This window comes from Gossypium raimondii, chromosome 10 (assembly GCF_025698545.1).
Source record: "Gossypium raimondii isolate GPD5lz chromosome 10, ASM2569854v1, whole genome shotgun sequence".
Lineage (NCBI taxonomy): Eukaryota > Viridiplantae > Streptophyta > Magnoliopsida > Malvales > Malvaceae > Gossypium > Gossypium raimondii.
The window spans coordinates 49,873,453-49,892,277 of NC_068574.1; the positions used below are offsets into that span (position 1 = coordinate 49,873,453).

An 18,825-nucleotide genomic window follows, 5' to 3' on the forward strand; every position below is an offset into this window, starting at 1 on the left:
TTTCAAGTAATTTTTGTGTATGCTTTTTCATTTGGGTATTTTTTGTAATTAATTAATTAAGGCTTAGTTTGGATGAGCGGTGCGTCTACCTGCGGTTAGTATAAAAATAACGATGGGATAAGATTAAATATTGTAACGATATTGTAAAATGAGACAAAAAGTAAGCTAACCGCACCGTATCACACCCAACTGCCCATCCAAACCCCACTTAAATTGGGTTAGTTACAAAAAAAAATAGCCGAATGTGAGTTTACAAGGGTGAAATGAGAGGAAACTAAGACTAAAGCAGCCCTAACAACCTTAAGCTATGCCGGAGGGATTCTGAAGATCAAGTTTCAGGGTTTCAGCTAAGTTAGCTGCAGTCTTCAGCTCAGCAATATCTACAACTACAAATTGCAGAAAGAAGCAAAATTTAAAGGAAACTAATAGTTCAGCAGTTGTCTAAATAGCACCGTAAGTCCGGGAAGGTTTTGCTTATGTAAAACCCATGAGCTCGGACTCAAGATGATAAGTTGTTGTCCATTGACTGTTAGCATCTGAGAACTGAGTAAAATCACCACAGAGATGGATTCACGAGTAATCATATAACATTATTAAAAAGCCAAGCACCAGCAGATAACGCTAAGGTCCAACCGAGCCAGGAAAAAAGAAAAGAAATGGTAAACTCAAGGCATTGCAATCCGATAGCCGGATACATTTCAAGTTGCGCACAAATCCATCTTGTGAGGGAGAGAGTCCTCGACCGAAACAAAAACACAATTTTCGAAGAAATTCAACAGCAATACAACTTTAAACAATACTTTAACAGACAATAGAAATGGGAGCAGCTGGTTTGAGGTGCTCCATTAATCTACTCCTACGATCATACTTCTATTCCCACATCATTGCTCCAAAAAAATTGAGTTGAATGCCACAAGGAAAGAATCTTAAAGGACTGAAGAACTAGCAAAGCTACGGAAAAAAAAAAAGAAAAAGAAAAAACTAAAAATCCCAAACAAGGTCAGTCTATGAACAACCCAACAAATAGGACAGGGCAAGGTGTAGATCAGCAAAATTTGTATCATAATGTTCCACTACTTTCACCAGCAGATATTGAAGGGCCTTCAGATTTCACCAAGTGTGAATCTCTGCTACTGATATCAAGCCCCTGCAATCGGCCAAGAGGATCCTGTTGCATCATATCCGCAAAGGCATGTGGGCCAGAGGCAGCTACCATAGACTGATTAGATGCCAACATGTTAGATTGCAAGGGATGAAATGGTGGCATTTGCATATTCTGGGTTTCAACTTGCTGTGGCTGGGGAGGAAAGAAAGAAGATTGGGTGAATGGTATATGGTGCATTCCTAAGTTAAAGTTATCTGTGGGTGTAGACATTTCACCGGTAGCCATCTTGAGCCTCTCTACTTCCTTCTTCAGTGCTTCATTTAGAGCTGTAGTTAGACAGGAAAATGAGAAAAAATTATGTGCAGGAACATGATACAAATATGATTAAATTGACTACAAATTAGAATGGGATGCACATCCCTGGGTAACGAGTTCCATGCGAGTTTGTTTTGTTTCTCGTCATTGACTACAAACTGACAATATATGGTAAGAAAAACTGCTCAACTTTGTGTAGGGAACAAACACGTCCCTAGACAAGCTAGGTATAAACTTTTGAAGGAATACCATCTTGGAGAGAATTTGGTAATTAAATTAATTTAGTTTGTGGACAGAACATACCATCACGTAGCTGAGCCTGCTGTTCCATAGCTTGTAGCCGAAGCTTAAGCTCAGTGTTCTCAGTAGTCAAGCCTGTTGTATCTCTCTAGAATAGAACACAAGAAATAAGGCTATTAAATATTCCATATCATCAATAGAGAAAGTCATAAGCAACACAAGATGAAAGACATCCAAAATTAATGGCAATTTCAGAAACTAAGATGCCTTTAACAGAGTTACAAGCACATATAAACATGTAAAACAATAAAAGTATGAATCAAGAAGAATTGAAAACACAATCGCAAAAAGCTTTTGATGCACTAGAAAGTAGAGCTGCAAAATACTGATTGTTTAATATGTAGATCAGATATTCTCAGAAGGAATGCAAATGGTCACCATGAACAAGCTCTAAAATTATGCAATGAGAAAGGCAAGTGTTTGACAAAAACCTGGAAAAGGGTTAGTTGCGCAGAAAGAGTAGTTGCTTCCGTTTGAAGTGTTTGGACCTTTCTCTCCAGTTCAGATATATATCGGGCTTTTCTCTCTTTAGAGCGAGCAGCTGACTGACGATTTGCGATGATCCTACACAAGTTATGAAGTTCTCAGCAGAAACTTGGATGGAAGCACATAGCTCATCAAAATAATGACAGTCAATCTATGGAAGAGAATTTCCATTTCCCAATAAAGGTTGAGTGAGAGAACAATTTCTCTAACCCAGCCACCTCACCAAATGCTTGTGCATTTAGGGCAATATAAACTTTTTGAATAATATATAAATAACAGACTCGAGTTTAGAGGCTCTCAAACACTAGCAAATATGAGTGAAGAAAGGCTATAACATTCTAAATCTAGAAAATTCACAATCACGTGACCTTCTCAAATCCATTATTTCGCATTCCAAAGTTTGGAATGAACAGCTCATTCGCCCAAAACTCAAACTTATTAGAAACCAACAGCGACCAAATGTGTCCGTCCACTAGTCATTTTGTTGTAATGTCATACTAGTACTGCATGAAATATAGTGACATGCAGGGTATAGATTGACAAAAAAGTTATGAAAACTTTCCATCAAGTTTTAAGAATATGATAAAACTATCAGAAAACTTTTCAAAAACATCATTTAGGAGGAGAAAAAGTGGCAATATCAATTACTTTACGGTCAGGAATACGGCAATCAGATTAATCACTGCTGGATTTTGTTATGAAACAAATATCCAGTGATACTCAAACAATATTTTTCCTACCCACGACCTAGTATTACAATATTAAATGGTGTAACAGACCATTCGTATGCTGAAATACCTAGACAAGCATAAAATGTTTTTAGCAATTTGAGATAGAGATATATAATTGAAATTCAGGTATAATTTACTAATACAAATATTCAATTCAGCCCTCGATCAGGAAGCATTTATGAAATCTCCTAATCAGGGTACAAAACAAATAACCATATATAGAACACGCCTTACAATTCACATGAATTTTTCATTTAAAAAAAAGAAGAAGCGAATAGTTTTAAGAACTTCCGAAAATAACAAAACTCCATTCTTCAAGGCTCAGAAAAGTAAATTGTTAACAAAAGGATAGTCAACAACGCAACCAAAACGTCCACGAAACCAGAGAAAAGCTAAGAAACATGCATGATCCATAAAAGAGTACCTAAAATTAGTTCAAACTCATAATAGACACCAATTATTAGTTACATAGAATTGCATGTTTTTCAGAACTCTAGTACTCAGTTTCTTTCAAATTCCACCCTCCCCTAAAAAATATATTTCCAAGTTTCAACTTCTTAATTTACTTCCTAAATTGCCCAATACACTATTTATAACCAAAACAAGAGGAACAGAAAGTCAACTTGATACCATTGAGATAAAGAAAAGAAAGAAAAGAACATTTCAACAAAATAATAATAACACCCACGAAAATTTAAATATATATAACCAACCAACAATAAAGAAAAAGACACAAAATTTTTAAACTAGCACTACAATGTCGTTCATAAATAACTTCCCCTAATAATCTACCGAAAACCAAAACACAAACTTTCCATTAAAAGCTATAAGCTTAAAGTTTCTTCACCAATTGCATGAGTACCCAAAACCAAATGCTGTAAAAAGAAGCCCGAAATAGTGGAAGAAAAAAGAGAAGTAAATTCCAAACCTTTTGGCTCTCTTAGGGTCAATAGTCCACAATTCAGCAAGCTTATCAGGAGCCATAGCTTTCTTAGCTTCAATGGACTCCATTAGCGAGCACCCATCAACTGAATTACTATACCTATGCCTTCCTTTCCCACCTTCATTAGTCTTCTCCCCCATCCCCGCCGACCCGCCACTGATTTCATCTCCTTTGGGATTATGAGCGGATCCAACAGTTGAAGAGCCAGTAGCACCCCCTCCTTCTTCGGCTCCCTTAGATGATCCCCCTAGCTTCTCAATATCCATGTAACTGCAAAACAAGTCGTCTTCGGATCCCATTCCTTCGAAAGGGTCGGAAACGAGATCCAAGTCATCCGGGATCCGAAATTGAACTTCAGACTGGGCTCGCCTGTGGTAAGAGCCTCGGAAAGTGGTTGGGTTGGGAAAAGAAGGGGTGGTGGATGATGCATTGGAGGGAACCGGTGGATCCGGGTTCGGCTTCAGACTTGGTGGATCCTGCATTTTGGTGTTTCCTTTTAGATTCAGATCTCAGAAAACTCAGCAGAGAATGAGAGAGAGAGAATGAGCGAGCCAGCCACCTGAGTGTTGAAATTATTTTATCTTTCTTCTTCGCTTCTTTCGCAACAAAATACAACTTCATAAACGACGCCGTTTAAGTAAACACTTGACATAAATTTTTTTTTAAGTATTTGGAAAGTTACCCGTAATTGAATTTACTAATAATTACTTGTAATTGTATACGTGTCACATTTAATTATCTATTTTAATCAATAAATTTTAATTAAATCTATACTTAATTAATTATTTTAGTTGTTTATTCTTTAAAGAGTTCAGAACTGAGAGAATTATTAAATAATTTGCAATGATTACATTCAAACTTTATTTTTTAAAAAAATTTAATCAGATTAGGAAATTAAAATTTAATGCCTAAATATTACACTATCTTATAAATTAAAATTAACATATAAATTAAATCTTAATTTTATAAAGAGCCAAAATTAAAATTTGATCATTATTTTATGATATAAAAAAAGAAAAAGAAAGAGAGGAGCGCAAATGGTTAAAAGAAATGGGAAGGCATATGTTAATCTCTAAGACTCTTAATGCATTCAAATTATATATAACCACATGATTTTTCAATAAAAGGTTCATGGTATTAACTATTTGGACTAATTAATAACATTATAAAAATATAGAGACCAAATTGTGTTAGAAATTAAATATCAAATTTTGACATAATAGAAAGACCAAAATTGAAATTTAACCACTTTTCTATAATGTGAGAGAGAGTGTCAAAATATTATTCTAACAAAATTTTTGTTAATAATTTCAATTTAAATAAATTTATTTAAACTCAAAATTTTTTGTTAAAATAATATATATTTTAAATCCAGTAAAAATTAATCAAAGTAATTAACAATATTAGCTCTTTGGACTAACTAATAACATATAAAATATAGATACTAAATTATTCAAGAATTTAAAGAATGAAAATTAATTCTTAAACTTAGGTAAAAGGGACTAAAATTGGAATATTACCATTTCCCTGATGAAAAAGAGGTGGACACTGAAAGGGTGGACACATGTCAACAGCAAAACCTTTGTTTTATATATGGTTATGTAATTTTACAAAGTAATTATATATATTTTTTAAAAAATCAAAATGCTTTATTGAGTTTATTTTTTTAAAATTTTAAAATGTAATTAATTTTATTTTCAATGACCAAGTGGCCCAGCCCGCCTTAGGCAACCATCTTTTGATCTCATGCCCGTACGAATTCAAGTTGAGATTTAAAAAAGAATTAAATTAATTATAAAAATATATAATTATTAACCTATAATTATATTTATTTAATATTTTATTTTTTATAATTACAGGTGCATTTATTTGTTTTACAGCTTAAATCTAATTTTATTTTAACCGGGATAATATTTAAGTAAAACTCTAACAACAATAATAATTTTAGAATTCAAACTCAATCCAACTCCTTAAAGAAAATTGAAGCCTAACCCATAATCCCCTCTAAAAACTACCAGCATTCTCCCTAAATAAATAAATTTATTTTCATTTTGAATGATGAAAAGGTAAATATCCATTTTGGTACCTTAACTTGATTTCAAGTTTTAAATTGGTACTTAAGTTTTTTTTTTTTTCTAATTAAGGCTTTAAAGTTCAGTTGGGTGCCTAAATATTATTTTGGTCCAAATAGGTAACTAAACTTGGTTTTTTAGTTCAAATCAGTACTTGAATTTGACTTTATGGTCTGAATTAGTACTTAGTTATTTGAATCAATTTGAACTATGAAGCCAAGTTTAGGTACCAATTTGATCCAAAAATTCAAGTTCATGTACCTAATTGGACCAGAAATGTTTAGGTATCAAGTTGAACCTTGAAATCAAGTTTTAGGGGTGAGTAAAACTCGATTCGACTCGAAAAAATTGAAGAAAATTTTGAATTTCGAGTTCAACGAATCGAGTTAACTCAATTTTTTTTGAATTTCGAGTTCGAATCGAGTTTTTCGAATTCGAATAAACTGAATAGCAAACTATAATATTTTACATTTTTACCCTAAGTTTTTAATTTGATTTGATCGAACGCTCACACCTACCAAGTTTAGGTGCTTAATTGGACACAAAAAAAACTTTATCAATTTAAACTTTGAAGTGAAATTCAGGTACCAAAATGTATATTTATCCATGTATAATTATTTGTTGTCACAAGATGTTGACGTGAAGTTTTTATGAAATGTATTTAGCCATTTATATAAAAAATAGTTTTTTACACAGATAATTAGATGGCATGGAGTTAGCTTAACGGATTACAATAAACAACACATTATTTGAATTTTTCCTTTTTGAAAATGTATATATATAAAGACAAGAGGTACTTCCCATTGTTTTCACAACAGTCCAATGGAATTTAATATAGATAATGAATTATGTATGGAATGGGTATTTCCAAATATAGATGAGCAATTCATATATATACATAATAAAATCAAATTGCAATGCTGTACAATAAAATGTACAAACAAAGGGAAACAATTATGTCTTTCTTTAGTCTTTTTGTGTAAAATAGAATGGTTTATGTAAAAGGTTTTTCAGTTAACATAAAATTACCGTTATTCTTGTAAAATGTCATTGATAAAGCTCTGTTCACTGTAATACCCCCATACTCGACCCGAACATCGGGTCAAAGCACCGGGATGTTATATTCTCTACTACATTCTTCACTTATCAAATATTTTCTTATAAACTTCATAAATTTTCAATTTAGTCTCTTTTTGTCATAAAAGTTCAATATTCACTAATTAATCATATTAAATCAATTTTCTTTCTTGCAACACTTTAATCAAATAATTTATCTCAATATCTTGTTTCACATATCAAATTTCTATTATTTCATCCACATATTTTCTCAAGTTTAACAATTTAGTCCTTATCATCATAAAAATTCCATATTTTCTACATTTTCACTTTTGCAATACTTTATGCATATTTCATCATCTCATAACACATTCATTAATTTTTATCATAATTTCCTTATTCACATATTAAATTGTTTCACACTTAAACTTTTTTACATTTTTAATTTAGTAGTCTCTATTGCCATGTAATTTATTTTCCACCATGTAAGCACTTTAATCAAATAATTCATTATAATATCTTATTTCACATAACAAAATTTCATGCATATCACTTCTCTTGTTTCAATTATAAATTTCACAAAGTTTACAATTTAATCATTAACGTCATAGAGATTCATTATTTACTATAATTTCACATTAACATCACATTGTAATCAATTCAAGACTTACCATAAATCTCAAATTTATATTTGTTTCTTTGAAAACAAATTTTATGAAATATTTAGGAAATCTACCAAACAACAGAAAATATTTTACACAGATTCATCCAAACAATAGAAAATATTAACTTTTTCAAAAAAGTAAGTCATTTTTCGGAAGCCATTTTTAGTGAAACAAATAGAGCCTGAGTATCATACCAAATTTCTTTAGATAACTTGCTTGATAGCAAAATTGGGATTATGCATGACAATAGCTACAATGACTAACTAGCTAACTTGATTACGCTAATATTCACCTTGTTTCTAGCTTTGTCAAAACTTCATGCGATTATTTAGATATAATTATAGTATTTTAATTATTGATGCAAGTACTTGAAAGGCATTAATAGTTAAGTTGTTTGATTATGTTTTAAGGTAGGTTTGATGGATTAAGGGACCTATGCTGAGGAGGAGCAATTGTTGTTTTGTTCCTCATTTGTTTGGTTTTGTTTAAAAAATTATCTAAGGGGGAAATTGTTGAGGGAAATGTATGCCGAAGTGTCAACAAAAGTGGCTACTAGGACTAACAATATGATATACCAGGTTGCTTGTCATATTTGAAATTGACAATTTTTAGAACAAAAACTTTGGGCTTTGAATGATGTTGATATTGTGAAAGTATCTTGAAGATTGAATCGAATTGATCAAGCAATAAAATCCTTTAGATTATGGAGATTGAATCAAGAAAGCATTGAAGGCAAATCTCCAAAAGTCCACTTTACATTGGACTTTATTATTATACTGTATATTGCTATTTTTGTTGTTGTTTGATAGAGATTTGCATTGTAATTGTTTTATAGTATGTTAGCAAGTCTTGAACTTCTATATATTTGAAAGACTTTTATAGGTTTTGTATTTAAGTATTAAGTGCACTTATTTGTTTTTGAAGAGTGCATTTAAAAGAGTAAACAAATTTTGTTTAGTGAATAAGTTCTTAGGGGGAGAATTTACAGGTGAGTGATCTAGGTATTTAGATATAAAAGTAAGGTTTCTATACCGAGATGTGATAGAACTTGAATCACTTGTTGTATTGGGATTAAAGATATTGAATTTACTCTTTAAACTAAGCTTCGCAGATATATACAACTTTATGTGTTTTGCTTTTCTGTTGTGTTCATCGCAGTGTCAATTAAAGTGGTCACTGCAACCAAGCATTTCCATTCAATCACTTTATTCTCTAAGCAATTAACAAATGTTGATTTCTAAAAAATATATATAAAAATTTGAATGCTACTGCCAACTAAATGAAAAGTTCTAATATCAAGTAAATAAAATTGCAATGATGTTCATAAAATAATTGGATAAGTCACTTTTAGTCCCTGAACTTGGTTGCTTTCTCAAGTTGGTATCTAATGTTTTTTCGTTTTAGGTTGATATCTGAACTTGTACTCTATCAAATAATTTATCTATTTTATCATAATCGTGTTAAATTATGACTTATCTACAAAGAAAGAAAAAGAATTGTGGTTTTCTTCGTTCATGTTGGATCATTTACAAAGGATGGATATTTATAATTAGCTTGGTACAGTTTAGAATTCAAAAATAAGTTTATAAGAAGAATATGCATCATACACATGTAGCCACTTGTACACTGTACCAACCTTCTCTAGATAGCTAGCTTAATAATAGAATTGGCACTATGTATGACAGCAACTACAATGACTAACTAGTTAAATTAATTATTCATCATAATCAAATCAGATCAATTTTGTAAAAAAATTGTTTAGAAAGTATTAATTTCAAAACAATATGTAAAATTATTTCAATCGGCCATGTGATGCACAGGCAAAAGGCTTTTGTTCAAATGAAATTTTGGTTGTTATCAAGTTCTAAATTTCATCTCTACATATTCTTTACCTTCTCCTTGATAAAAACATATACTATTAATGTATAATTAATTAATAATACCATTATACATCATTATTGAATAAAATAAAAATAGTCGATAACTTATAAATAAATAATAATTTTTAAACATAATTAAATAATAATTAATTATAAATAAGTACTTAAATCATAATTAAGGTTTAGGGACTAAATTATAAAGTCCAATCATTATAGATTTTAATTAGAAAATGACTTGAGGACTTAAATTGCAATTAACCAAAGGTCTAAAATAGCAATTAGACCAGGCCAATATATGTGTTAGTGGAAGGTTTAATTAAGGGACATTAGATTAATTAAATTAAGTTTAATTAAGTAATTAAGGTTAAAATTAAAGTATATATGGCTTACAAGTGGAAAGTGAGAGAATGTTAACACTTTGTTCATCTTGTCAACATCGAAACACCATAGGAAGAAAGGAGAAAGACACTCGACCCTAGATTAGGTGAGATTCCTAAGTCATTTTCTTGTAATTATATGTTTTTGAGGTTATGGGAGCTTGATTTAGTTAGCTCATGTACCATTTTTTTAAAAAAAATTTTAAGGTTTTAGAAAGTTGTCATTGTTAATTTCTTGAAGTTTTAGCTGTTGAATTGATAGATTTTAAGCTTAGATGAGAAAAAGGACTAAATTGTAAAAATAATTAATAGTTTTGTACATTAGGGAACAACTTAATGAAATGTAAAATTGAAATTAGGAATAAGAAATAGGAGGTCCGTAATGAATAATAGTGAAATTAGATTTTAATTTGGAACTTTAAATTGAAAGTTATGCTAGTCCCGGTTTTAGGGACTAAATTGAATAAATTGGAAAATAAGTGTGACTTCAGAATTGATTGAGATTTGAGATAGAATTTAATATTATATATTTCTAATTATTATTCATAGCTAAAGATGATGCGACAATATCTTGAGGGAAAGAAAGATGAGAGCCGATGACGAGAAACTCGAGTGTTCGGTTTGTATTTCTATGATTCTAATCATTTCAAGTGCTGCATATTTACTCTATTTGCATGGTAAAATATTGAGTTGAGTTGAAAATGATTAATTGAATTGAATTGATATGATTTTGATTGATTATCAAGATAGAAAACTAAATTGAACAAAATTGAAAATAGTGTAACTTGATGAAAATATGATATTGGCTTGAAATTGGGTTGACTCATGTTATTTTATTTATCAAATGATGAATTGGTTGATGAATTGAAAGTGTTGAAATGCAAATCGAGTTATATTATGAATTGGCTAATCGGTTATCGTATTTGCTGTTCGGGCAGAGTTGGATATAATTGGTATGCCATTGGATAGATTGAGTACGAGTTACTTTGACTACATGTTGATGAGTGCTGTAACACCTCTTACCCATATTCATCACTGAAACAAGGTAAAAAGTATTATCAAACGATCTGAATTTTTTTTTTTACAAAAATTTTGACATAATTCCTTTTCATAAACATTCAATTTCTCCTGCAAATTTTCGAAACACAATTTCAAACAACTTCAATATTTCAACCAAATACAGTTATATGTTCAGACACAATTTATCCATCCACAACATTCTAAATACTTTGTTAGTAGTTTTAAGAAAATAATTTATCAATTAATATACACTAACATTTTAAACCAAACAATATTATATATATATATATATATATATTTATACCACATTACATTAAGTCATCTATACATGCCATATTTCAAAAGTATTGGTTTCAAATACCCAAAAGATGTTGATGATAGTGTGGATAATGTTCTGCCTTCGTCCAATTTCCGAGCTGATTGATGTCACTATAAAACAAGGGAAAATAAAGAGGAGTAAGCGTATAGCTTAATAAGTATGTATGTAATTGATAAATAAATTTCTAGCATGATACCATAGATAATATAATTTTTATCACACATAAATCTATTATTTATTCAATTTCCAGCAAACTGTTTTTCTGCGTCACAGTCACTAAATTATTTTTATCCAGAGCTACAGAACTCCAAATTAATATTTCTAAATTTTCCCTGAAACTAGACTAATATACCTTCTTACCATAAAATTTTAAGAATTTTTTATTTAGCAAATAAATACATTTTATTCTCTAAAGGTTCCCCTATTTCACTGCTTAACATTTCTGACCTCTCTTCACTAAAAGTCAGTTATCTCTTAGTACAGAATTCAAATGATGTTCCCACTTATTTCTTTTGAAAATAGACTTAATAAGAAATTTAAGAATGTAAATTAAAAACATAATTATTTCTTTTTACAATTTTAGTGATTTTCCAAATTTAAAACAGAGGATTTCAAAATCATTCAGAACTTGTCTCACTAAAATTCCAATATCTCAGAATATATAACTCATTTGGCCATTCTTTCTCTTTTATATAAAAGTAGACTCATTAAGATTTAATTCCATGTCTTATTCAACCACTAACTCAATTCCTATAGTTTTTGGTGATTTTTCAAACTAACATCACTATCACTGTCCAAATCTATTCTATTCCAACATCTCTCATTCACATAGCACTATAACCATTTATTTTATAACACAATACAAGACTTCATCACTTCAGTCACTCTTTCGCAACTTATCACATTTCAATCACATACCCATATCTCGTTGAACATGTCGGTATAACAACAAATATTTTGGGGTTTTCACATAGTACCACCCATGTTACTATTATCATTCGATACACGTAGTAGCCTTCACATAGTACTACACACGTGATCAAGTTTTACGATCCACGTAGTAGCCTTCACATAGTACTACACATGTGACCAAAGCTTTTTGGTACACGTAGTAGCCTTCACATAGTACTACACACGTGTTCATCGATACTTTATTCAAATCTTCACCATTCCGACAGTTCCACAAAGATTCTTACTTCCCAGTAATTTACAATTTCTCCATAACACATCATAATATCAATCTTTCCACTCAACTCCATAACCAATTTAATAATTCGATTTGAATCACTTCAACCATTACTTGCAGTTGGTATATCCATAAACCAAGCTGATTTTAAACAAATCAACTATCAACTATCAATTTCAAATTTCTAACTTTTATATAACTATTTCATATTCAACCCTTTCACATATATTGTCACAAAATATAACAAATATAATTATAACAATGTATTAATTACATACAACTTACCTCGATACAAAATGTAGAGATTTTGCAATTTAATCCCCTATCTTCTCTTTTCCTCGATTAAGGTTGACTTCTAGTCTTTCTTGATCTATAACAGGAAATTGAGCTTGTTTAACCTTTACATTTATTAAAACAAGCTTCGACTCAACTTTTGACAAACTTACAATTTTGTCCCTAAACTTTTGCATAATTACATTTTTGCCCCAAAGTTCGAAAATTAAATTTTATTCTTTATTCTTATGTTTTGTAACATGCTAAACACTTTTCCCTCTTATAGCAACCTCCAACTCTCACTCTAACTATTACTTATGAGCTTTAGGTATTTTTACCGATTATATTATTTTAATAGGTTTCACTTAAAATCGACTAGCAAAAATTGTTTAACATAATTTATAACTCCATATTCTTCTATAAAACATCAAAATACACAAATTTCACACATGGGTAAATTTTCAAATTTCAACCCTAGCTCGAATTAACAATAAAAATAGATAAATCGAGCTACGAGAATCTCAAAAATGCAAAGAACATTAAAAACGGGGCTAGGATGCACTTACTATGAGCTTGAAAAAGAAAAGAAACCCTAGCTATGGTGTCTTCCAAAATTCGGCAGCAACTATGGAGAAGATGGGCATATTTTTCCATCTTTTTCCCATTTAATTCTATTTATTTACTAAATAACTAAAATGCCATTTCTTAAAAAAAAATCCTATTTCACTTATTTCATGCCCATTTTTGTCCATAACTAATGGTCTAATTACCACTTGAGGACCCCTAATTTATGATTCCATAACAATTAAATACCTTTAACATATAAAACTCAACTTTTGCACTTTTTACAATTTAGTCCTTTTGACTAAATTGAGTGCTCGAACGTCAAAATTTTCGAACAAAATTTTTACAAAAACTTTCCATGAAATAATAGACCATAAAAATATAATAATATTTTTCCTAGTCGGATTTGTGGTCCCGAAACTACTATTCCGACTAAGCCCTAAATCGAGCTATTATAAGTGCTAGGTACAAATTTTACTTCGGTTATACTGATGAGCGCTAAGTACAATTTATTTACTTCAGATTTTTTTGATGAGACACTGGGTATCGAATTGGTGTGTTGGTTGGATCAGTGTATCCGTTCGAATCCAAGTTAGGTTAATAGGGGATTAATAATATATTTATACATTGCAAATTGGTTGATGATTGAAATTGATTATATGCTACTAAGTTGAATTACAAACATTTATACATGACATTAAATGTCAAGGTATGTAAAAGGTTACACAAAATGATTAATGAGCTGGTAAGCCAATTCGATAAGATTCGGGATACATCATTTGACTTAGTAATGAAATGTAGCATGACTATTTGTTAAAAGTTAGATAATTATGAAATCTATATAGCATTGTAATAATGGTATGAAATATGTATAGAAAGATAAGTCGAATGAATTTGGTCATGTGATGCATTGTGTTGATTAATAGTATAAACATGATATTTGTGTGCATTTTAATTACTTCTTATGTTATTTTAATTGAATTATAGAAATACCACTAAGTTTTATTACTCAACGTACGGTTTTGTTTCCCGTGTACAGGTTAGGTTTAAAGCGAGATCCCAAGCATCAACTTCAGCATCCACTCAAGATCCCGGACTCAACAATGTTTGTATAAATCTCTTTTGTCGGTTACAAGACATGTACCTAGGTTCAGTCAAGTTTGGTACACTTTATGTTTATATGTACTTGTGGTTCAAAAGACTAATGTATAAGTTTGGTTGATTATATATAGTTCGTATATTGACTTACATTGGTACGACTATATATGAATTTTGTAATATTAAAGGTCTTGATGATTTTTGGTATGATTGTGTAGGTTTTGAAAGTAATGCTTTAGGTTGTTAGTTTATAGGTTTAAGGCATTTGTTTATTGGTGAATTAGGTAATTATGTACATGAGTTATATGCCAAAGTATTTTATTTGTTAGTTGGTATGAATTTTTTATGAGTTAAAACTTGGTGAAAGAATTGGGTTGTTGTCCTGTATAAATTGTCAAAATAGTATGTGACGTCGTGACGAGAAAAGACTTGTAATGTCACGGCGAGATGATGAACCCTATAGTCTCGATGAGGCCAACACAGTAAGTGGTGTCGTGACGTCGAGCGGTTTGATGTTGTGACATGACAAACTGTTTAGCGATGTCACAACGTCAACCCTGCATTTTGAAACTTTTACAATTTGGTCATTTTTTGACCTTGGGTTACTATTTGAGCTTTCGTAAGCTCGTGTGAGACCCGATAATGATTGTATATTGCATTAAATGTATATTTTGGTTGAATTTAAGCATTAATGGTATAAATTGATTTTGATTGATCGTAATCGCTTTAAGAATGAATGTGATATTTCGTAACTCAAACTCGACGATCGGGTCGGGTACCGAGGTGTTATAGTTAAATTATTATTCACTAATGGTACATGAAATTTATACATCAAATATTATTTCAAAATATATATTTAAATATTTTATATTAATATTTATGTGTTGTTGATAAATTTTAATGTTAAAATAGATGCTGATAATGGCAATAGAATGATTGCAAAAATAAAAAAAAATAAAAACACATAGATTTTACATGGAAACCCTCTTGGGAAAAAACATAGGCAGAGGAAAAGAAATTCACTAATGTTGAAAAATGAACGATACTAGAAGCGTTTCGACTACATTTATTTAAAGTTTGAAAAACCTTATTTTAATCAATGTCAAATAGAAGAAGTGTAGTTCTATACGAATTATACTTGTGCAACATGATCCCTTTGTTTTATCATTGTATTTCTTTAACAAGATTTAGGTCACACAACTCTAACAAATAAAATATTTTCATTAAATAACTATTAGTATAAATCATTTAAATAAATTTGAATTACATTTTACTAAATCCAGTCTTATCTAAAAAGTCATTTAGATGGAGTGTATAATCCTATCTGTTAACAAATTGAAGGGTTAGTTGATCATTCAATTAAAAAGCTTTTTTGAAAAGTGATGAAAAATTTATGTTTAAAAGATTTGATAGTTTTATTATTGTTGTGGAATGTTTTTAAGAAAATAAAATATCAATTTTAAACATAATATTATAAAATATTTTAATGAGAACTAAAATTACATTAAACTCGAAATTCGATTAAATGAGGTATTGGAACAACCAACAACTTGTTGATTTATTATTATTAATTTAATTATAAGTAAGGTAGTTTAGTCGTATAATGTTGTGTCCTTGTGTCTCAATCAATGAAAAAAACTATTGGAAGATAAGATATGGGGTTGCCCACATGATATCCATGTGCATTTGCCTTTTCTTTCACTTTCATTTTAAATGTCTCCATCATTAGGGAGACACTTCAACAATGGGAAATTATATAATAATCTCATCATTTTATATCTTTTGGCATATTTGAGATGAAAACAAGTCGATATGAGTTGTTATCCAAATCTTTTTAGATTAAGCACCTCAATTTTAATTTTGTGAATAAAAAGAATTTATGTCTCCAATAAGATTCCAATCATCTAAATTTATTTAGGATGTAATATAATTATTCATTTATATTAGAATAAAATTTAAGTAATTTTATATGATTAATATTTTAATAATCTAACTGTTATATTTTATATAGATCATGTATATCAAATTTGGCATAAATTACAAATTTTAACTATTCGTTTTAGATAAAAAAGTTAAATATATTAATATAGACAATATTTTAAATTAATAAGATCGATTAAAAAATTTACATTCATGTTAAATATAAATATCTTGATAAATTCAATACTTAAAATATTGAAATATTAATGTTAAAGGTATAATAAAACCATGAATTTATTCAAGATAATAAACAAAATAGTAACTGCTTTCTGTTTTAGATCATTTTCATTAACCGCTTGATGATAATCATAGTTAAATTATTGTACTCTTTCCTCCTAGGAAAGGCTATTTAATCTAGGAAAGGAAAGTAGGAAACTCGTGTAATTTCTTCTCTATTTAGTTTTAAGAACATGGTGCCTTCCTAAGAATGGTAAGGGACTTTTGTTTTTCTGTCCTATCTCGATTTTTATTTATTTTGGAAATTGTGACAATCACAAATGACAAAAAATGTATAAATTTTTTACTTTAAAAAATAATGAAGGTTAGAAAGGTAGGTGAAGCAAAAAGAAGATCTATGTGATACGTGAATAGTTTTAAAGTTGTGAGTTATGTTTTATTTTTTTTTAAAATGAATGTTGTATTTTAGATTTTTTTCGATTAATTTATGAACTAGTTGACGGATTATTAATAGTAGAAAAATCTAATAAGAATATGGAAATAATATTTATTGAAGTGTTTGGAAAGGGTGCCAATTTTAAGTTTGATTCAAATGGTTTTTAGATTAACTTTACATGATTGAGAATGCATTTTATCATGCTCCCACTGCATCCAATTCTCCTTGATATTGAACGTCACAATAGAACTTACATCCTCCAGTTGATTTTAATTGGTTAGAATAGACAGTATAGGGTTTGGGCTTTTGGCATCCTACACAAAGTGCAATGTGAGGCATGCGGATTAAGAAAGATGAAAGTAAATGATGATCTTGTGAGTTTGCAATCGTAAAAGTGGTATAGACTTACATGGATAGTGCCTATCCCTTTTGTAAATATCAATTTTCCTTTTGCTAGGAGGTAAAATTAGAAGCATGTTTTATAATATGTATTACATTATATATATTTTCTATTGATAGTAACATTTGCTATTGTAATAGATGACCCATGCTTGGTGACCATACAACTTATTGGAAGGATGATATTGTAACAATTTAATCATTTATAAATGTTTAACCATATGTTCGGTAATTCGTTAGTTATAGTGACATTTAATTAGTGTAATTATTACCATGATTGAATTTAAATGTTTTTTTTTTTGCAATTTGTGTGGATGTCACACAAAGTTGAAGAGATTATTGTTATACTATGGATGAATGTGCACAAAATTGTGTTTTTAATGTGTGCACACTTCTTATATACTTCTCTTTATTATTGTGATTGGATTTTACAACAGTTCAAGACGGTTTAAAAAATTCTACTAGACATAGAGAACATTGGTGAGATCACAATATAGATTAGTGTTTGTGGTTTGAGTGCAATTGGGAGGTTAAACCTACTAAGCATGTCATGCATTAGGTCAATAGTCTTTCAACATATCTTACAAACTGGATTAATCAAGGATAATAATTTTTTTATTTTTTGTGATTTATAACAAATGGTTTAGGGCTGGTAAAATGTATCTATCAACCTAGAAAGCTTTCTATATATTCGAGAGATCGTTTAATGTCTAGGCGTCGAAAGAGGAGCATGAAAGTGCATGGAAAATCTGTTGAAGCTTGTAACACCCTATACCTAGTCCAAAAGTTTTCTTGAGCTATAAAGTACTACGACTATAAAACAATAAAATTTAATAAAAAAATTCAATACTTCAAGTAATACCAAAATCACAATCATTTCCCATGTTTTCATACTTATCGGGACCTAAATGAAGCTTTGGAAACACTTAAAACAAGTCGTACTTAAATTTGGATTAAAATGAAATACATAAAAAATTTAGAAAAAAATAAAAAATAGGGGTCACACAGCTGTGTGACAAAGGCCAACTCATTTGGCGTAGAAAATGGCTGTGTGGTCTCCAAACACGCTCGTGCTCCCTGGGTCACATAGCCGTGTAACTCTTTGAAATCGTGTCACAAATCTTGCACCTAAAATTTAACATCCACACTGCTGTGTGGACAGGCCGTTTGTGGCACATGGTCATATGACAGCCGTGTGCAACATAGAAACTTCATTCTCAAGTCAAATTTGCAACCAAATCTTAGGTACCAAGCTAACTATTTCCCAACATATTCGTACATTCAATAAACCATTTAAACAACCATCTCAAGTCACAAAATCATTCAAATACATGCCAAAACAATAAGCCTTCAATGGCACCCCAAGACAAATCTAAAATAAGGATCAATCAAGTTCAAAATTTATATATAGGATTTTGTCATATCAAACCAATTATCAACCTC

At 30.0% G+C, this 18,825-nt stretch overlaps 1 protein-coding gene across 2 annotated transcripts; it reads right to left on the bottom strand.

Moving 5' to 3' along the window:
- Positions 1-657: 657 nt before the first annotated feature.
- On the bottom strand, positions 658-4,474 carry LOC105777759 (bZIP transcription factor 18). Of its 2 annotated transcripts, XM_052622792.1 has the most exons (5): positions 3,866-4,474; positions 2,152-2,284; positions 1,724-1,808; positions 1,381-1,431; positions 1,134-1,297 (listed from the first exon to the last, which is right to left on the bottom strand). In XM_052622792.1, the coding sequence occupies exons 1-5, from the start codon at positions 4,360-4,362 to the stop codon at positions 1,284-1,286; spliced, it is 780 nt and encodes a 259-aa protein (XP_052478752.1). In that variant the 5' UTR covers positions 4,363-4,474; the 3' UTR covers positions 1,134-1,283. The 2 variants fall into 2 exon arrangements, with proteins under 2 accessions (XP_012456653.1, XP_052478752.1); XM_012601199.2 differs by having other exon boundaries at positions 658-1,431; positions 3,866-4,471.
- Positions 4,475-18,825: the final 14,351 nt, after the last annotated feature.

Coding starts and splice junctions, on each gene's coding strand:
- LOC105777759 (XM_012601199.2), bottom strand. CDS start 4,362: ATGCAGGATCCACCAAGTCTGAAGCCGAACCCGGATCCACCGGTTCCC. Junction 2,285..3,865: donor GACCCTAAGAGAGCCAAAAG/GTTTGGAATTTA, acceptor TAACTTGTGTAG/GATCATCGCAAATCGTCAGT. Junction 1,809..2,151: donor CGCAACTAACCCTTTTCCAG/GTTTTTGTCAAA, acceptor GTTCTATTCTAG/AGAGATACAACAGGCTTGAC.